Raw genomic sequence first — 21,645 nt, forward strand, 5'->3', positions numbered from 1 at the left:
TGGTGATAAAATAGTTCAAGATTTATTATCCATTAAGGTATCCATCATTCCCAGTCATAGACTACTGCACCTGTCCCAGTGGACACTAAATTCAGCACCACAAAGTGGGTGCCCTTTTTATTTTTTTTCTTTCTTCGATTCACAGCCTAATAGAAGTTAATATGTATTTCCCTCAAGCGTGAAATGTGCATACAATGCCGTGTGCCCGGCCTCACTGTGTGGTTGGGCTGCATGGCTCACACTCTATTTCGCTCTGCTGCTTGTTCTGATTAGATTACACATCTAGGAAGTATACACACACACACACACACACACACACACACACACACACACACACACACATCATTCCTCTCCCCCCTTCCCTATATTACTTCCAAGTGTGCCCATCCTGCAGTTATAGTGGACTGTAATGGGAGCACAGAAATAGTTTTTTCAGCTTTACTACTTTTAATTAGTCGGCCATACCTGAATGGTGTTGAGCTTGGGAAATGGGCGGTGCTGAACTTGTGATTTTGATCAACCTTGTACCTTCTGCTGCAAGTAAATGTCAAAAGCATTCATTTGTTTTAGTAAAGATGCATATCTTCTTCCTTTTAGATAATGTGTAAAATGGCATCAATGGTTGGTAAGGATATAACCGAAAGGTTAATCCTGCCAAGGTTTTGTGAGATGTGTTGCGACTGCAGGATGTTCCATGTCCGCAAGGTAAGCATATTTATGATTATATAGAAACTTTCCTATCTCTATTATGTGTATTATTATTCCTGTTGATTAATGGTGTTGATGCTGTGAACTCAGAATACTTGAGGATGTTGGGGGTAATCAATATTCTCTTTCGTCCATTGACTGACATCGCTTCAGATCTTCATAACCGTTGGTTATACTGACCCCTATAGGAGTAGGACACTAGGCAGAAAAAAACTCTGGCTATGCCCATGGGCAGTCCCAGGGGGTATACTCCCCTCTCTGTGCCTAGTCAGGAGTAAGGCCCTAGTTCCTTGCTGGGATCTTTAGTCCTGGCAATATTTTTATTTTTAGATACATTTTATTTCTCCTGAATTTTTCCTGTGAGAGATCAACTGCCGGACTGGGCGACGGGCTGCATAATACAGATCCAGTGGTCACCCTAGTCTGGACAGTGAGCACGCGCAGACCTCAGCTCCGCGATAGGTCGGCCACTACATAGACCCACCATAACAGGGGCTGGCCTGCGAGTTAAATGCCTAGCGGGGTCGCAACCAAGTCTCGGCCCGAGTCGCAGTTCTTTTCCTGGCCAATAGCCCCCCATTTCGATATAGAGGTGTTATTTCTGAAGCGGTGCCCACCGGGTTACTGGTATAGTGAGTAGCTGTTCCCCCCCCCCCCCCCCCTCAATGGTTTTGGGGTGTAGGTGGGCCCCTCCTTGGGATGATCGGTTTCCCTCCTTCCTGTCAGGCACCCCCCCCTCCCTTGTCATCTGTCCCCCATTCTACCCCCCCTCCACATATGTTTGGGTGGTCCCGGTCCACCTCCTGGGGTCTGGGGCAGAGCGCTATGCTGGGGTGGGGGGGTTTGTACCCCTGTCCTACCTGGGTCTGTCCTTGAGGCCTGGGTACCTGTAAGCCGCCATTTTGTTGTAGCCTGTGTTTCTATACACAGCGGCCATTTTTGTGTAGTCTGGCAGCCTTTTGCGGTGGTTTACCATTGAAAATATTGGTGCCCTGTGGGCGGCGATTATGGCGGTGGGTGCCCCCCCCCCTGGTGCTGACTCCTGGATCCTTTCACTTCCTGATCACCGCACGTGGAGTGCAGATTATGCTGGTGGCTGCAGGTGCCTGTTTCTGCTGAGCGGTGAGTCTGGTGGGGTTCTCTCCCTCTGTGCTTGGGATCGATTGGTGCTTGTCCCTGGCGAGCAAGTGGTGCTGCTAGCGCATTTGGGGTTGTCCCTTTGCAGTATGTTACTTTTTATGTGGTCCCCCTGGTTACTCATGCAGTCTTTGGAGCTCATCTACCCACCTGATCCCCTCTCTGAGTCTGCGGAGCCCTGGGTCCCAACCATCCTTCGATGCACTGACGGCGGTCCCTGGAGTCCTTTTGTGTCCCGGGCGGAGGTGATCTTCAGGCGACGGTCTAGCAAAAAAGTGCTCCCCTGCCGCCTCGGTCTCATTAGATCCTGAATCTGATTTGGCCGCCGCAGAAGTAGGTCACCCTGCTGGATCTGCAATGACATGCTCAGGATCCTCTGATAGTGAGGATGATTCCTCCACGGCTGCAACTGCGCACGAAAAGGCGCTGGTGAAAGCACGGATTGTATTTGTACGTGAAACCTTAAAGATGGAGGATGCAGCTGCGACGGAGACGCAGCTTCCCTTTGGCGCTCACAAGCCATCCTGAACAGGAAAGGTGTTTCCTTTCCCCACCTATTTTGACAGAATTGTCGCTTAAGAGTGGGGATAACCAAAGCGTCCCCGTGGGGTCTCTAAACGCTTTACTAGGCATTACCCCCTATGAGGTGTCCCTTCTTAAGAAGTGGACTGTTCACCGGTGGTGGACCCTCCAGGTTGCAGATTGAACAAGGCAACCATGATTCTGGTTGAAGAGTCCCTGGTCTTTAAGGATCTGGCTGGCAGGTAGGTGAAGTACTCTCTGGTTGGTTCGGCACTGAAGTCGGTATTTCACCTTTTGTTATGGTGTCGCAAACTCTGACTGAGTGGGCTAAGCTTTTACGCCCTGACCTGGAGGGGGAACAGCTTCCTCCTGCCTTTGCTGAGTTGGTGAACCAGCTGTCCCAGGGGCTGCAGTTTACCTGTGATGCCTCTTTGGATGCGGCTCCCCTAGTGGCTTGTCTCTCTGTTTTGGCAGTAGTCCTTCGGCTTGTCTTTTGGCTCAAATGCTGGCCTTCGGACCAGACTTCTAAAAAAAAAAAAAAAAAAAAAGGCTTTGACTGATCTTCCCTTTCAAGGAGATCGCCTTTTTGTAGCTACCCTGGATGACATCATTAGAGGTCTCACAGGGGGGAAGAATACCTTTCTTCCACAGGCTACTAAGGAATAGGAACCTCGTCGTAAACGTGGGCCTTCCATTTTGGTTCATACGTTTTTTCTTCCCTCAGTCGACTGACAAGGGCTCGAAGCCTCTAGGGCCTCCTGGAGGATCATAACTAACCTTGTCTTGAAAGCCGAGAGCGGGCTTCTCCAGACTTGCGGACAAGGCTCCTTCAGCATGAATGTGCGCCCTCACCCATATGGGGGGTGGGGGGACGTCTTTGCTGGCTTCCACACACGTGGACTTCCCTGATGCAAGACAAGTGGGGTAACAGTTGTTCGGTCCGGCTACAAGACCAAGTTTCGCTCTTGTCCCCCGGCAAGGTTCTTTCCTTCTAACTTGCGCCTGTCCCCAGGTCCCTTACAGGGTCTGTTTGGGGCTGTACAAGACCTGTTACATCAAGGGGTGATTGTCCCCGTTTTCAGGGTTTTTACTCAAACCTGTTTATAGAAGGCAAAGTGCGTCCAATCCTTGACCTCAAGGCGCTCATCTGCTTAGTGCGGGTGCAGAAGTTGAGAGTGGAGTCCATTCCCATGGTGGTGTAATCCCTGCATCAGGGGGGATTTCATCACCTTTATCGACACCAAGGATGCTTACAGTCACATTCCAATATGTGCCAGTCACCAGCGCTTCCTCCGCTTTGCTGTGGGAGAGGAGCATTATCAGTTTGTCGTGACCCTTTGGTCTCGCCTCTGCTCCTCGGGTCTTCACAAAAGTGTTAGACCCAGTGCTAGTTTTGCTACTCCAACGGGGGATCGTGGTCCTAGCTACTTGGACGATCTCCTTCTGCTCTGGTGGAAAACCTGGAGATCACAATACGAACTCTGTGGGAGTTTGGCTGGATTCTGAATTTTCAGACGTCTGCCCTGGTTCCGTCCACAAAGATGGACTGTCTGGGACTGACTCAGGAGCCTTAGCCAGAGTGCTCCTTCCTCTGGACCAACTCCAGAAATTGCAGGCTGCAATTTGACTCCTGCTTTCCAACAGATGGTCATCCCTCTGGACTTCCATGTGGGTGCTGGGCCTGATGGTGTCTACCTTCGTGGCTGTTCCGTTTGTACAGTTCCATACGTGGTCCCTGCAAAGTAGGATTCTGACCAAATGAGACAAGACTCCACAGTCTCTGGACAATCGGATCTGGCTGAGTCAAGGAAAAAAGGAGTCCCGGATAATTGTGGCTTTGGCGCTTCGACTGGGCAAATCCTTCCTCCCCTTTTATTCAACAGTGGTCACCACGGATGCCAGCCTAAATGACTGGGAGGCGTCCTCGGCAAGCGTTCTGCTCAGGGGATCTGGACGCTGGAAGAGTCCAGACTGTTGATCAATTTCCTGGAACTCCAACGATCAGACTGCGTCTGGACCATTGGACAGATCGTCTTCAGGGTTGTCCAGTTTGTGTTCAATCGGACAATGCCACTGCCGTGGCTTATGTCAATCACCAAGGGGGCACAAGAAGTGTCCTGGAGGTAGCCAGCATTCTAAGGTGGCCAGAACGGTTTGTTCTAGCCCTCTCCACTATACACATTCCTGGGGTGGAAAACTGTCAGGCGGATTTGCTTAGTCTGCAGGCGTTTGGACCAAGGGGAGTGGGCCCTTCAGAAGTGTTTTCATCAGTTGTGTCTCCGGTGGGGCACCCCTGTGGTGGGATCTGTTGGCATCTATGCTAAACAGGTGCAGAGGGTTGTGGCTCGGTCAAGGGATCCTCTGGCGGACACCACAGACTTGTTGGTGGCCCAGTGAGGTCAGTATCTTCTGATTTATGGCTTCCCTCCTCTCAAGCTTCTGCCAAGGTTTCTATGCAGGATTGAGGCAGAAGGGATTTGGCCTTGCGAGGCTTGGTACGCCGATCTGGTGCAGCTGGTTGCCGACGTTCCTTGGTAGCTTCCTCTCAGGGAGGATCTCCTGTCCCTAGGACCGGTCTTCCATCCTGCTTTGCAGTCGCTGGCTTTGACAGAGTTTTATTTCTTCTGATGCTGCTCTTAACTAAACTGAGTACCTATAGCAGAATGGAGTATACCCCCTGGAACTGCCCATGGGCATAGCCAGACTTTTTTCCTACCTAGTGTCCTACTCCTGTAGGGGGAAGTATAACCAAATGGTTATGAAGATCTGAAGCTGTGTCCGTCAATGAACTTTAGAGAAATGGATTTTACGGTAAGTCAAAAATCCCATTTTTCCCTTTTTTTTTTTTTTTTCTATCAGGATACCCTTATTTTACAGGGATATCATACGCATTGCCCATTCACCATTTTCTTTTTTTTTTTTTCCCAATAGTTGATCGAGCAAGAAATATTTTCAGATGTACAATTTCAGTGAAATAACAGGCACTTACTGATACCTTTTGTTTACTGAGAACTCCAAGCTAGGGCACTGAATATGCAGACATTCATTTTCTAAGTTGGGGAATCTGCCAGAGGCCGCCCTCATGCCACCCTCTCCCTTTTCCTTGCAGCACTTGTCTTTTGACTTATTCTCAAAGGGGAACTATACTCCCTTCGGCTCCATTGATGCAGGGTCCAGGAGCTCCCCACCGACCACTGGCATCTTCTAATGGCCAGCTTTCGGGTACCAAGCACCGTCTGCTTTAATTGGCCAGGCTGATAGGACGTCACTCCCACACGGGAGTGCAGTCAGATTCGGCATTGCCAAATTTTGTGCTGTGAGCTACCTGTGCACAACTCGCTGTACATGGGCGTACAGGCATGTGGGTTATTTTAATGCATAAGAGTTAAGCACTTAGGGGCCGAGCCTTTTTCTGACATTTGTTGTTTAGTTAAAATCCGTATTTTTTGCTAGAAAATTACTTAGAATCTCCAAACATTATACATTTTTTTTTTTTTAGCAGTGACCCTAGAGAATAGAAATGGAGATTGTTGCAATAGTTTCACACAGTATTTGCATATCAGTCTTACAAATGCAATTTTTTTGAGGAAAAAATACACGTTTGAATTAAAAATAAGAAAACAGTAAAGTTAGCCCAATTTTTTTTTTTTTTTGTATAATGTGAAAGATGGTGTTGTGTCAAGTAAATTGATACCCAACATGTCTTGCTTCAAAATTGCGCTACAGTGCTTAAAAAAAATATCCATAGGTGATAGAGGAATTTTCACAGGTTACCTGTTTAGAGTTATAGGTGGTCTTGTGCTAAAATGTATTGCTCTCCCTCTAAAGATCGCGGCAATACCCCACATGTGTGGTTTGAACATAGTGGGCGCGACTTGCGTATGCGTTCTCTTCTGCACTTTAAAAGATCTTTTCTTTTTAAAAAACAAGAATAACTTTATGATCTTTTATTCCTGTTACATGGAATGTAAACATTCCTTGTAATAGAAATAAGCATGACAAGGCCTCTTTAGTCTTGGTTCACATATGTGCGATGACCGACATCGCATGTGATTCGGAGCGCACTGCTCGGAAAACCACATGCAATGTCTGTGCGATGCAAATTCAGCCATACAGATTGTATGGCTGAATTCGCATCGCATTCAGACACAACTCGCACAGGACCCTTTTTGGGTCTGCACCAGAATCGGATCGCATGGGTGTTCACACCTATGCGATCCATGTCTGAACTGACAGTTTCCACTGCGATATGCAAACTGATCTTGGGGTGTCGTTAACTTTGTATTGACTCCCCCAGCGATTTGCATATGGCAGTGTGAACTGCCTGCGAATTGAATGCGATGCGTGACCCTGCAGTGGATTCACAGGGTTCCCGCATCGCATATATGTGAACCGGCACCAAATGCGAGATCTGGGGTCAAAAAGACCTCAGATCTCTCATTTAAAAGCAAATAAGTAATTTTCCTTTTTTTAAATTAAAAAACCGTTGGGTGGAAGTAACGTCGCTCCATTCCTCCGTGGAATAGAGTCGAGTGGGGGCCATCTTGCCCTCACTCAGCTTCCTGTCCATCAATCCACAGGATCGGATCGTTTTTGCCGTTAACGATGGCTCCAGTAAGCAGGGAAACTACTGCAAAACAGCAGGGGAGGGCTGCTGCCATTACTCCAGTATATAACGTCAAAGTAATGACGTGTGTGTGTGTGTGTATATATACAGTAGCGATGCACCGAATGTTCGGCAACCAAAATTATTCGGCCGAAAATAGCCAAAAAAAGCACTTTCTGTGTTCGGCCGAATAAGTAAATAGGCCGAATAAATTTTGCCGAACAATGAAGTTTTTAACTCCCTCCCATCCGCGCTACAGCCTATATACGGCTGCAGCGCGGACTTGAATTTTCGGGAGGCCGTTTTTAAACGGCCTCCCAGAAAGACTCTCCCCGCGCGCTCCCGCGAGCGCGCATCAGGGAGAATCTGTGTCGGCCGTGTCCCTTGGACATGGCCGATCACAGATCGTGGTGAATGGCCAATCACAGCGGCCATTCACCACGTGATCAAGCCATCCAATGAGAGATGATCTCATATGTAAACATATGAGATCCTCTCTCATCGCCGGCGCTCCTTCCTCACACAGACACTGCAGTGTGAGGAAGGAGGGGGAGCCGACAGCCGCCGGGGACACAGCAATGTAATCAGGGCACTGACGCAATCAAATAACCCGCGTAGAGTGAGAGGCGCGCGCTTTATGCAGCAAACATGTCAGCAGTGTGGAAGCACTTTAAAGTGTCAGAGAAAGAGGCAAAAACGGCCGTTTGCAGACATTGTTCTGCTGAATTGTCCAGAGGGGGTGCATCTGCAAAAACGTACAGCACTTAAAGTTTAATTTATCACTTAAAATCAAGACACCCCGAACATCATGCAGAGTACGAGACTTTTACTAAAAAGCAAATTTCTCTATCGCTCATTGACAGACGTAGTCTTCTTGATTCTCAAGAGCTGGGTTATGTTGTCTCCGCAGGAGTAGGACTAGGCAGAAAGACAAAACGTTCTGGCTCCACCTTAGGGGCAGTCCCTGAGGGTATATCCTCCCTCTCTCTGCTACAGGGAATCAGTTTTTTTCTGTCTAGTCAGGAGTAAGGACCTAAGTTCCTTGCTGGGATCTTTTGGTCCTGGCAAGACTTTTTTCTTTAGAAAAAGACATTTTTTAGGTAGTTTTTCTCCAGTGTTTTTCCTGTGAGATCTTCAAGCAAAAATGCCGGACTGGGCGACACTTGTGGTCACCCCAGCCGGCCTACGAGCGCGCGCAGACCATGGCATTGCGCTTGGTCGGCCGCGACACATTCAAGTAAGTATGCGGGGCCGGGCGACGGGCTGGATGTTGAGATCCAGTGGTCACCCCGGTTTCTGCCTACGAGCGCGTGCAGACCAGAGCTCCGCGCTGGGTCGGCCGCGACGGAGTCCCAGTGGAGGGACTGACCTTGCGAGTTAAAAGTCTCGCTTGGACGCCAGGAACCAGAGAGTCGAGGCGTCCGGAGTGGTCCACAAACCCCCACCCCGGTGGAGAGGGTATTGTGAAGAGAGGGTGCCTGTCGGTTCGGTATGGTGAGTAAACGTTCCCTTTTTTTCTTTCCTCGTTATGAGGCAGTATGAATTATGGGCCCCTCCATATATGGTCAGTATATATCTGATACTTATAAGTCCCCCTTGTAATACAGCATGTGTTTGTGGGAAATGGACTTGGTTTGAGAGCTAACACTCTACCCAGCAGACTGTAACATTACAGCAGACATAGGTATAATCCTACCTTATTTGTAGTGTATCTCCTGTAGATCCATATATCGCCTCTTAGCAGAGATGCAGGTGGATGTGCTGGGAAAACGATTTCGGCGGTCCGCCGCCATTTTGCCGTAGACCAAGTGCATGTATGTCCTCAGGTCACGCCGGCCGCCATGTTTTTGGAGTCTTAGGTCTCTTCTATGGGGGCGGCCATGTTTCGTGAGCCCAGCTACCTCGTGGAGAGCTGGGAACGCCGGAAGGCGTACACAGGGGGCGGAGCCACGTCCTTCTACCCGGGAAAAAGCAACAGCTCCTTCCAGTCTGTAAAAGACAGACGCTGACTGCAGTTGGTTGGAAACTTCACTGCATCGGTTGGTGAGCCTTGGGGGTCCCTCTCTCTCTCTGTGGGATCGAGAAGCAGGTACTCTGAGGGGCGCTATTGCGCTAGGGGGAGACACACAAAAAAAAAAAAAAAGTTTTTTTGTTTTTGCTGGCAAAGGTGTCCTGAATTAACATGGACCCTGCCACTCATGTATCTCCTCCGGATCCCCTCGAGGGGTCTGCGGGATACTCCAGCACCCCACTGACAATTGAATCATTGTCAGCTATTATGGAAACTTTTGTGTCCCGGGTGGAAGTGGCTTGTCAGGGACAGGGCGCAAGAAAGCGACCCCCGCCTAACCCCTTATTATCTGAAACCTCGGATTCAGACTCTGAGCCTATTTCTGCAAAGTCAGGTACTTCATCTGGGATTGGTGTCTCGGGTCCTGTCTCTTCAGACAGCGAGGAGGATGTTTCGGCATCCGCCATAGCCCGAGAGGAAGCGTTGGTAAACGCACTCATTGTATCTGTTCAAGAAACCTTAAGGTTACAGGGTATTCCATCGGAAATAGCTGAAACTGAAATCCCTTTTGGGACTAAAAAACGCATCAAAGTGGCAAAGGTTTTTCCATTGCCCAAATGTTTTGGCAATCCAATCGAAGAATGGCGTCTGCCAAAACGCACTTTTACTATTTCTAAACGCATTGACAGGCGTTATCCGTTTGAGGAAACCCTCATTAAGAAATGGACAGAACCACCTGTGGTGGATTCACCAATTGCTAGATTGAATAAAGCCACGGTTATTCCTCTAGAAGACGCTCCGTCTTTTAAAGATCCAGTGGATCGCAAGATAGAAGCTATGTCTCGCACCATGTTTTCCTTGATTGGATCAGCTTTCAGACCTATAATAGCTATTGGTCTGGTTTCGCAGGCTGTAACTGAATGGACCAAGTGGTTACGCCGGGACTTAGAAGAGGTCCCTCAGGCGGTATCAGATTTGTTGGAACAAATGATACAGGGGTTACAGTTTGTGTGTGATGCGGCGTTAGACGCCACTCCATTATTGGCGCGAGCATCAGTCTCAGCAGTGGTTCTCAGGCGTACACTGTGGCTAAAAGGTTGGTTAGCCGACCAAGGTTCCAAAAAAGCATTGGCTAATATCCCCTTTTTAGGAGAGCGTCTATTTGGAGCCAACTTAGATGAGATCATTAAGGATCTCACGGGTGGAAAGAGCACCTTTTTACCGCAAAATTTTAAAGGTAAAGGAACTCGTCAAAGACGAGGGCCTTCTTTTTCTGCTCACAAGAGGTTTTTTTCGTCCCGCGGGTGAAAAAATTAAGTCCTCCAAAGCTCCTGCAGGAGGCGTCAGGGGTCGTTGGTCGGGCAAGCAAAAGCCCGCCCCCTCCAGACCTGAAGATAAACCGTCCAAAGCCTGAAGGTGCGCCCCCACCCATAACTGGGGTGGGGGGACGTCTTCGCCGGTTCCCGGATCCATGGCTTTCCAGAATCCCGGACAAATGGGTTTGCGAAGTCATAAGGTCAGGGTACAAGATCGAGTTTCGATCTCTCCCACCGGCGCGATTCTTCCCTTCCAATATCCGACTATCCCCGGATCGTTTAGAAGATCTGCGGAGAGCAGTCACAGATTTACTACAACAAGGAGTGGTAGTCCACGTTCCTTGGACAGAACGGTTTCAAGGGTTTTATTCAAACCTATTTACAATACCCAGGAAAGAGGGCAAAGTGCGTCCAATTCTGGACTTAAGGGCACTCAATTCTTTTGTCAACATAAGAAGATTCAGAATGGAGTCCATTCGCACAGTAGCAGCCTTCCTGCATCCAGGGGATGTCCTAGCGTCCATAGACATCAAGGACGCATATCTTCACATTCCCATTTTTCGCAGGACATCAGCGGTTTCTACGCTTTTCCGTAGAAGAGAACCACTATCAGTTTGTGGCGTTACCTTTCGGTCTCGCCACGGCTCCGCGGGTCTTCACAAAGGTGTTGGCCCCAATGTTGGCACTTCTACGCCAAAGAGGCATATCGATCCTTGGTTACCTAGACGATCTTCTGCTTCATGCAGAGTCTCCTCAGACCTTGCTACAAAACATAGAAATTACTATGATTTCTTTACAGGAATTCGGGTGGCTGGTGAACCAGCAAAAGTCATTTCTGGTTCCCACCCAGAGGCTCGAATATCTGGGTCTAATTCTAGACACAGCCAGGACAAGAGTTTTTCTTCCGGTAGGGAAACTCCGAAAGATTCAATCAGCAGTCCAGTTGTTACTGTCCAACAGCTGGTCTTCCCTTCGGACTTGCATGAGGGTTCTGGGGTTGATGATGGCTTCGTTCGAAGCAGTCCCATTTGCCCAGTCCCATACCCGAATTCTTCAGCAAGAGATTCTTCTCTGATGGAATCGGAATCCGGAATCCCTGGACAATCAGATCCGATTGAGCAAACAGACCAGAGAGTCTCTGGTCTGGTGGCTTCGGTCTCCGATGCTCAGCCAGGGAAAGTCATTTCTGCCAATATATTGGACGATAGTGACCACGGATGCCAGTCTATCCGGATGGGGAGGAATTCTCGGTCAGTTATCTGTCCAGGGACTTTGGTCCCCGGAAGAATCCATGTTACCGATAAATGTATTGGAACTGAGAGCGATCAGACTTTGTCTGATTCACTGGACCGAGCAGCTCCAGGGCAGCCCGGTTCGGATCCAGTCGGACAATGCCACGGCCGTGGCTTATGTCAATCACCAGGGGGGCACCAAGAGTGTCCGAGCGGCCAAAGAAGTGGCTTGCATTCTTCGCTGGGCGGAACGATTTGTTCCAGCAATCTCTGCGGTGTTCATTCCGGGGGTGGAGAATTGGCAGGCAGATTATCTCAGCCGTCAGACTCTGGATCAGGGGGAATGGTCCCTCCATCCAGACGTTTTCCACCAGTTGTGCCTACGGTGGGGCACCCCGGATATGGATCTGTTGGCATCTCGATTCAACAGGAAAGTTCAGAGATTCGTGGCTCGCTCCCGCGATCCTCTAGCAGAAACCGCAGACGCACTGATCGACCCGTGGGGGCAATACCAGCTAATGTATGCCTTCCCTCCTCTCGCGTTACTGCCAAGACTTCTTCGCAGGATAGAGGAGGAAGGAATTCCAGTAATTCTGGTAGCTCCGGACTGGCCTCGTCGAGCTTGGTACGCCGACGTGGTCAGACTGGTGGCGGACGTCCCGTGGAGACTTCCTCTCAGGGAGGACCTACTGTCTCAGGGACCGATCTTCCATCCTGCTTTACGATCGCTGGCTTTAATGGCCTGGCTATTGAGACCCAGGTGCTGAAGGACAAGGAATTGTCAGCTTCAGTTATTCCTACTCTAGTTGAAGCAAGGAAAGCGACTTCCAGAAAGACTTATCATCGCACATGGAAGTCCTACATTGCATGGTGTGAACCTTTGGGGTTCCGTCCTCGGTCTCATTCGATTAGTCGAATATTAGCTTTTCTGCAACAAGGGGTTGAGCAGAAACTGGCCTTGAGTACTATCAAGGGTCAGGTCTCAGCATTAGCTATCTTCTTTCAGAAGCCTTTGGCTACTCATTCCTTGGTGCGGAATTTCATCCAGGGGGTGCGACATCTGGCTCTGCCAGTGCACGCGCCGTTACCCCCCTGGGATCTTAATTTAGTGTTGTCAGTTCTTCAGAAACCTCCCTTTGAAGATATTAGGGAGATTCCTCTACCTACGTTGTCCCAGAAGGTGGCCTTCTTGGTGGCTATTACTTCTGCACGCAGGGTGTCAGAACTGGCCGCATTATCTTGTCGTTCACCATATCTGGTGGTTCATAGAGATAAGGTGGTTCTTCGTCCGAATCCATCCTTCCTACCAAAAGTGGTTTCAGAATTTCATTTGAATGAAGAAATTGTGTTACCTTCTCTGTGTCCTAAGCCCAGTCATCCGCGAGAGTTTGCTTTACACTCCTTGGATGTGGTCCGGGCGATCAGGGTATACTTGAAAACGACAGACTCGTTTCGCAAGATGGATTCACTTTTTGTGATCCCAGATGGACCCAAAAAGGGGTTGCCTGCATCTGCCGCGACCATTTCCAGATGGATCAGACAGATGGTAGTACAGGCTTATTCTATTAAGGGTCGGGAACCCCCGTTCCCTGTTAAGGCGCACTCCACTCGGGCACTTAGTGCGTCATGGGCCTTTCGCCATCAGGCGTCAGTGGTCCAGGTGTGCAAGGCGGCTACCTGGTCGTCGGTGCATACCTTTACTAAACATTATAAAGTTGATGTAATGGCATCGTCTGATGCCTCGTTTGGCCGCAAGGTTTTGCAGGCCGCAATTTGAGGAGACCAGTGGTCTACCTCGAGGGTTTTTCCGTTGGAAAATTTTTCTTTAGTCTCATTCTTTGTTTATAATGAGCCTTTAAAACTTCTAGTTTGGCACCGGTTGGGCCTTCTAGATTGGATTTGATTTTGTCAATCCCACCCCTCATTTGTGGCACTGCTTCTGGATGTCCCAGCTCTTGAGAATCAAGAAGACTACGTCTGTCAATGAGCGATAGAGAAAAATGGATTTTTGTAAGATCTTACCGTAAAATCCTTTTCTCTTAAGCTCATTGACAGACGTAGTACCCGCCCCTCTATCATTGAGTTGGGTTGGGTTAAATTCTCTGTTACTGCTTTAGAACAGAACTGATTCCCTGTAGCAGAGAGAGGGAGGATATACCCTCAGGGACTGCCCCTAAGGTGGAGCCAGAACGTTTTGTCTTTCTGCCTAGTCCTACTCCTGCGGAGACAACATAACCCAGCTCTTGAGAATCAAGAAGACTACGTCTGTCAATGAGCTTAAGAGAAAAGGATTTTACGGTAAGATCTTACAAAAATCCATTTTTTTACCATTTAATTATTGTAATGGTGAAAAAATTGGCAAAATAAATGGAAAAAAATGCGAAACACCGCGTTCGGTATTCGGCCTTCGGCCAAGCATTTCATTATTATTCGGCTTCGGCCAAGAATTTCATTTCGGTGCATCCCTAATATACAGTGGGCTGTCCAGAAGTAGGTAAAGCATGTCTCTTCTGCATTAAAAATCCTGCATGTTCACCCATTTTTGGTTTTGTTCATAAATAAAGTTCCACTTTAACCACTTCCGCACCGCCCGCCGCAGTTTTACGTCGGTACTTTGACGTTAAATATCGGTGTTATGGCAGCAGATAGCTGCCATAACCCCGGTATTTTCTTACAGGGAGGGCGGTCCTCCTTCACATAAGTGGTCTGAGCCGTGGATTTTTATGGGCAGTGGGAGAGGTGCCTTCACCCCGCTTCCCAGAGCCGTCGGTAGCATGGAAAATAATCCAATTCTCTTAGGTGCTGTGCAGGAAGTCCAGTGAGGGCAAGATGGCCCCCACTCAACTCTATGGCCTTGGAGGACCAGAGCGACGTCATACGTCGCTTCCTTCCAATGGTCTAAAAGGGCCCTTTTTTTGTTTTTAAAGAGGTTGTAAACTCAGTTCATTTTTTTTTTTTTTTTACAAGCCGAAAGAGAAACACATAATGAGCTAGTATGCATCGCATACTAGCTCATTATGAAATACCTTAGAACGAGCCCCTGCCGTGCCGTCCGCTCACCTCTGACGGGCGACATGTCGCCCGTCTTCCGGGATCGCGGCAACCGGCCATCTGATTGGCCGAAGCCGCGGTGCCGTCATGCACGCGCGTGGGAGCCGACAGTCACGGCACGGGTCTCTGAAGAAACGGCACCAGCGGCCGTTCCTTCTGAGCGAATGTGCCAGTGACGTCACTGGCTGCATGTAAGGTAAATATCTCCTAAACGGTACATGTTTAGGAGATATTTACAGTACCTATAGGTAAGCCTTATCATAGGCTTACCTATAGGTAAAAGTGTCAGAGGAGGGTTTACTTCCTCTTTAAGGGTAGATGTGAGATCTGAGGTCTTTTTGACCCCAGATCTCACATTAGAGGACTTGTCCTGCTTATTTCTATTACACGGGATCTAGCCCACGACCTCCTATGGAGATTAAGTACCAGTGTTTGTCGCCATTCCACGAGCGTGCGCAATTTTGAAACCTGACATGTTGGGTATCTATTTACTCAGCGTAACATCTTTCACATTATAGAAAAAATTGGGTTAACTTTACCATTATTTTTTAATTCTTAAAAGAGTATTTTTTTTTTTTCTTTTTTAAATTGCGTTTGCAAGACAGCTGCCCAAATATGGTATGACATAAACTATTGCAATGATCTCCATTTTTTTCCTAGGGTCTCTGCTAAAAAAAAATTAATGTTTGGGGTTTCTAAGTCATTTTCTTGCAAAAAAAATACTGATTTTAACTTGAAACAAGAAGTGTCAGAAATAGGCCTGGTCCTTAAGTCGTTAAGGAAGGCAGGGATGTGTGTCACTGCCCTGACTTTGGAGCTGGACAGCTAATAGCTGTTGGGTACCATGGGTTATGATGTTATATTGGTTAACTTTTTTTTTTTTTTTTTTTTTTTTTTTTTATTAAACTGTTTATAGCACCATTAAACTGTATGAAGAGCGATCATTTCAGTGCCATTTCTTGTGCCAATGACATTCAGTGCAATTTCTTGTAGTGTTTCCGGTCACTTCTAAAAGTTCCACTAATATTTTTTTTTTTTAAGAATTTAAGAGCTCAGTTAAAAGTGGACCTGTTTTTAAAAATCACAGTAGAACAAAACAGTAGCCAATATATTAAGTAGTAAATTAAAAACAAATCGATTTACATGGTGTGAATATATAAAACTATAAACAAAAAGTGTAATACATTGCAGCTTTCAAACGCTTAGATGAGATGTCTACATTTTATTTATTTATTTATTTATTTATTTTTTGAAGGCTTTGTTTTGCCTGGGGTTGGGGTTAGTATTTTGCAAGCTTGTTTTTACTTCCATTTTAATCTCTCAAAAATTGAGGATGCTGCATTTCAGGACGAGATCAACAGATATATACTGCACTTGCTAAAATTGCTCCACTCCAACCCCCTCCTTGGTTGTTGGTGGGCCCCTCTGGTACCCCCCCTCCCCCTGCACTGTACCTGGGGGATGCGCCGCCTACGGCTGGGCTTCTTGGCTGAGGGGGAGGGGGGGCACTGGCTGTTACTGGGGTCCTGTGTCTGGTCCCCCCTTTTATTGCAGGCTAAATGCCAGGGCTCCCTCCTGGGTCCTGTGGAGCCGTGTACGGTGTCCATTTTGTCGTATTCTGTTTTTCAATGGGCAACAGCCATGTTTCATTGGTCTGGCGTGCTAATGGAGTGGCGGCCATGACAGGGGAGCCTCTGGGGCTCCTCCTTACCCCTGATATTGACTCCTGGGTTTTTTCCTTCCCCTTGAACGCCACAAGTCTAGCAGTGCTTCCTAGTGCTACTCTGGTGGGTTGGTGAGGCTGGTGGAGTCCCTTTCTCTCGGATGCAGGTTGTAGGGTGCTCTGCTTGCTGGTGGCCCATAGCGGTGCTAGACCCGTTTTGTGGGGGTCCACCTCATTACTTATGGAGTCTCAGGAGCATGTTTTCCCACCTGAGGCTGCAAGTCCCTAGGGGTCCCAGCCCTCCATGGGTGCACTGACGACAGTCCTGGAGTCCTTTCTTTCGCTGCTGGCGAGCTAGCAAAAAGCATCCCCCACCTTTCCCTGCCTCATCTGTCTCATTAGATCCTAAATCTTAATGAATGACGCCACGGATGTAGCCCACCCTGCGGGGTCTGCAGCCACGCTCCCTGATTAACAGAGGACGATTCCTCCAACTCTGTAGCTGTGTACGAGAAGGGGCTAGTTGACACACTGTATTTGTGCGGGAAATTTTAAGAATTAAGGCTACGGCGGGGGTGCAAGGCCCCTTTGGCACCCACATGCCATCTTGCACAGCAACTGTTTCCTTAGCCCCCCGGTTTTGACAAATTTGTCTCTAAAGAATGGGAGTGTCTGAAACGCCCCTTTGTGGATCCTACATGCCTTTTTGCGGTGTGGCACCCCTTTGAGTTGAGGCGCGCTCCTGCGTGGTCACGGACCCCCCCCCGCGCGTGTGGCCAGCGGACCCGATGTCCGCCGGCCACTCGGCGATCGGCGGGGGAGAGGGAGAATGTCAGGCAGCTTGTGTAAACAAGCGACCTGTCATTCTCCTCGCTGTAAAGACACTGATCAAACGGATCTAGTATGTAGATCCGTTGATCAGTGTCCTTACAGCTCAAGCCACAGCCAATCACAGTAGAAAGCACGCCCCTAGGGACACACACAGCCCCTCCCTCCCAAGTAAAGTTAACCCCTTCACTACCAGTGTATTTTTACAGTAACAGTGCATATATATAGCACTGATTACTGTAGAAATGTCACTGGTAACCCCAAAAGTGTCACAAATGTCAGTCAAGGGTCCGATCTGTCCGCCGCAATGTCGCAGTACCGCAAAAAAAATCGCAGATCGCCGCCATTACGCGTTAAAAAAAAAACAACAAAAATGACAAAAATCTTTCCCTTTGTTAGTAAACGCGATAACTTTTGCGCAAACCAATCAAAATACGCTTTTTGCGATTTTTTTTTTTTTTTTTACCAAACATAGGTAGCATAAAACAAATTGGCCGAAAATTTTAAAAAATTTTGATTTTTACATTTTTTTGGGGGGGAATTTCATATAAAAAAATGTGAAAAATATTGCTATTTTTGCAAAATTGACGCTCTTTTTTTTGTTTATAGCGCGTGATCAAAAAATCGCACAGGTGATCAAATACCACCAAAAGAAAGCTCTGTTTGTGGGGAAAAAAAGGACGCCAAATTAGTTTAGGTACAGCGTCGCACGACAGCGCAATTGTCCGTTAAAGTCACGCAGTGCCGAATCGCAAATACCCCCTGGTCGGAATGGGGGTAAAATCTTCCGGGGCTTAAGTGGTTAAAGATACGGCAGACAGAAAGGTGGAGTCTGTGGCCCGCAATATGCTCACTTTTGCTCGCCCGCCGCTTAGCCCAGTCCTGGCCATTGCCCTGGTGTTGCAAACACTGAGTGGGCTAAGCTTTTGTGCCATGATTTAGAGGGTGAGCAGATTCCCCCTGCCTTTGCTGGGTGGCGGACTAGTTGGTCCAGGGGTTGCAGTTTTGTCTGTTATGCCTTTTTGGATGCGGTTCCCCTAATTTCTAAGCTATCTATTTAGACAGTAATGCTTGAGCCTGTATTGTGGCTTAAGTGTCGGTCTGCGGACCAGACTTCTATAAATGGTCTGTCTGATTTACCCTTTCAAGGCGATCACCTGTTTGGGCCTACCCTGGAAGACCTCATTAAGAGTCTCACAGGGGGGAAGAGTGTACCTTGCTTACACAGTCTTGGAAGGGGAAAGAACCTAGTTGCATACATGGCCCGTCTTTCACAAGAAGTTTTTCGTCCCGTGGGATCAACTGACAAGGATTCAAAACCTTTCAATTCCTCCTCGGGAGGTTCCAAGCAGCCCTGGTCTGGCAAGCCAAGAGCAGGATTCTCTAGACCTGCAGACAAGGCTCCTTGAGCATGAAGGTGTGCCTTCACTGATGCCTGGGGTGGGGGGGACATCTTCGCTTGTTTACAGGCCTTGGACCACCTTGGTAAACAACCAATGGGTCCATGAAGTGATACTGTCTGGTTACAAGATAGTTTTTCGTTCTTGCCCTCCGAAAAAGTTCTTCCCTTCCATTATGCTTCTGTCCCAGAATGATTGCAAGCTCTCTTTGAGGCAGTGCAAGACCTGTTGCTTCGGGGTGCGATTGTCCTGGTTCCGGTATTGAATCGATTTCAGGGTTTTTATTCAAACCGGTTCATGGTCCCAAAATAGGGCAAGGTTCCTCCAATTTTGATGGCATCGCTTCATCCGGGGGACTTTCTTTCTGCTGTGGGAGAGGAACATTACTAGTTCATTGTGTTACCCTTTTAGTCTCTGCTCCGCTCCTTGGGTCTTCACAAAAGTGTTGGCCCCGGTTCTGGTGTTGCTACGTCAGCGGTGGATTGCGGTACTGGGCTACCTGGACGGCCTCCTCTTGCGAGCGGAGTCCCCTTCTGCCCTAACGGATGATGTGGAGTTCACTATACAGTAGAGCACGATTAATCGTATGAAAATCGCAATCTCGATTCACCCCTCCTGACGATCTGAACCTGACATATGCTCGATTCTTTGCATAGCTGCAGAGAGAACAGCTGTGGAAAAAAAAAAAAAAAAGCCTCCAGCAAACAAATGCCTATTAACATTAGTCTCCCAGTAACTATAAACAAAATGATTACATTGTATCTTTTCCTTCCCTCTGCAAGGGAGAAAGGAAGTTTAACCTCTTAAAGACTAGACCTTTTTCTGACACTTGTTGCCTGCAAGTGCTTTTGCTAGAAAAGTACTTAGAACCCCCAAACGTTTTATATATTTTTTTAGCAGAGACCCTACAGAATAAAATGGCGATTGTTGTAATATTTTATGTCACACTGTATTTGCGCAGCAGTCTTTCAAACGCAATTAATAGACTTTAATGAATAAAAAAAAAAACGTAATAGTAAAGTTATCCCAATTTTTTTTTGTTACACAGAGAATCGTGAGAGAATCGTGATCTTTATTACAAGCTAAAAAATCGTGATTCTCATTTTGGCCAGAATCGTGCAGCTCTACTATACAGACCCTGACAGAGTTCAGTTGGCTACCAGAAGTCTGCTGTGATTCCATCCAAAAAACTGGATAATCTGGGTCTGATTCTGGAATTAGCCTAACCAGAGTGTTCCTTCCTCTGGACAAAATCCACAAGTTTCATGCTGCAATTCACCTACTGCTGTCCAGCAGGTGGAGTGGTCCCTCCCTCTGGACTTGCATGCGGGTGCTAGGCTTGATGGTATCTGCCTTTGAGGTGGTTCAGTTTGCAGAGTTTTACACGAGGCCCCTTTACAGGGAAATCCTGGTACAATGGGACATGTGACCAGAGGTCTGAGGACAATCTGATTCGGCTGAGCCAGGAAACCAGGGTGTGTCTATAGACTGATGACTTAATTTCTCGGCAGGGCAGATCCTTTCTCCCCTTGTATTGAACAGTGGTCACTACAGATGCCAGTCTGTCCAGGTGGGGAGATGTCCTGGGACTGCGCTCCCCTCAGTGTTGTGTGACACTGGAAGAGTCCAGACTGCCGATCAGTGTCTTGGAACTTGGGAGGATCAGACTGTGCCTGGATCACTGGACGGATCGACTCCGGGGGGCTTCCAGTGCGGATCCAGCTGGACAATGCCACGGCAGTGACTTATGTCAAGCACCAGGGCAGATCAAAAAGTGTGTTGGGAGCCCTGAAAGTAGCTAGCATTTTCCGGTAGGCGGAATACTTCGTTCCAGCACTTAACTTGGTGCTTTCACTTCTCCAGAAGCCTCGCTTTGAAAATATTCAGGAGATTCCCCTGCTTACGCTATCCCAGGAGGTGGCCTTTTTGGTGGCTATTACTCCTGCTCGCAGGTTGTCGGTGCAGGCGGCGTTTCCTTGTCGTATCCTCTACTTGGTGGTCCACAAAGATCAGGTGGTTCTTTGCCCATGTCTGTCATTCCTTCCTAAGGTTGTCTGATTTCCATTTGACCCTGTATGTGGTTCGAGAGATTTGGGTGTATTTGGCAGCCTTGGAGTCTTTTTTCGGAGGTCAAACTTACTGCTTGTGTTCACGGACGGGCCAAGAAAAGGGCTGTCTTGTTCTTCTGCGATCGTTTCTAGATGGATCAGACAGAGGGTGACTCAGGCCTGATCTGTCAAGGGTCAGGTTCCTCCTTTCCCTGTAATGGCGCACTTTACTCGGGCTGGGCCTTCCGTCATCAAGCGTCAGTAGCGCAGGTTTGCAAGGCGGCCACTTGGTCGTCGGTGCACACTTTCACTAAATTCTACAAAGTGGTGGTGTTGGCATCTGCAGAACCTTCCATTTAGACTGCAAGGCTTTGCAGGCTGCTGTTTAGAGTGGTTGTTCACTCTTTTTGTGGGTGTATTGTTCAGGTTGGGCTCCAGTTGTTTTTTGTTGAGCTCCTGTTTAACTTGTTGGCTATTGTGTTCTAGCCTTGGGATTTTTTGTTGTCCCACCCCGCGTGTTTGGCACTGCTTGGGGACATCTTTATGGTTCTGAAAAATGAAGAGCTGTGTCCGTCAATGAACGAAAGAGAAAATTAGATTTTTGTACTTGCTGTAAAATCCATTTCGCTGAGTTCTTTGACAGACCAAGCACCCACCCCTCTATGGAGTTGTAATACTTCTGACACTGTTTGTTACTAAACTAAACACCTATAGCAGAGAGGGGGAGTATACCCCCTGGGCCTGGCCATAGGCATAGCCAAGTCTTTTTTATATATATTTTTTTCTGCCTAGTGTCCTACTCCTGTAGAGGGCAACAGAACCATATGGTTCTGAATAACGGAGGCTGTGTCCATCAATTAACTCAAAGAAGTGGATTATACGATAAGTACAAAAATCTTTTTTTTTTTTTTTTTTTTTTTCCAATGTTTACCTTAATTTTGTTAAAATGTAATCCTCTTCAGAACAAAAAAGATATATCCTGACCATCTTCAGATACAGTGTGGTATACTATGAAAAAGGAAACTTTGGGAAACTGGAGGTATTTTAAGGTTAATGGGACTGACCTGTGCAGATGGGGAGCCTTTCCTTATGACCCCCCCCCCCCTTGACGTATGATATAATT

General features: G+C 47.8%; 1 protein-coding gene across 3 annotated transcripts in view; it reads left to right on the forward strand.

Moving 5' to 3' along the window:
• The window catches only part of PPP4R1 (protein phosphatase 4 regulatory subunit 1), a 180,903-nt gene that overhangs the window by 79,016 nt on the left and 80,242 nt on the right, over positions 1–21,645 (forward strand). For all 3 annotated transcript variants that reach the window (XM_082259519.1, XM_082259520.1, XM_082259521.1), the window contains exon 7: positions 598–705. In XM_082259519.1, the coding sequence (XP_082115645.1) occupies positions 598–705 (108 nt within the window). The remainder of the gene's footprint in view (positions 1–597; positions 706–21,645) is intronic.

The sequence above is a fragment of the Pelophylax lessonae genome (genome assembly GCF_965119305.1).
Source record: "Pelophylax lessonae genome assembly, chromosome: 5".
NCBI classification, from domain to species: Eukaryota; Metazoa; Chordata; class Amphibia; order Anura; family Ranidae; genus Pelophylax; species Pelophylax lessonae.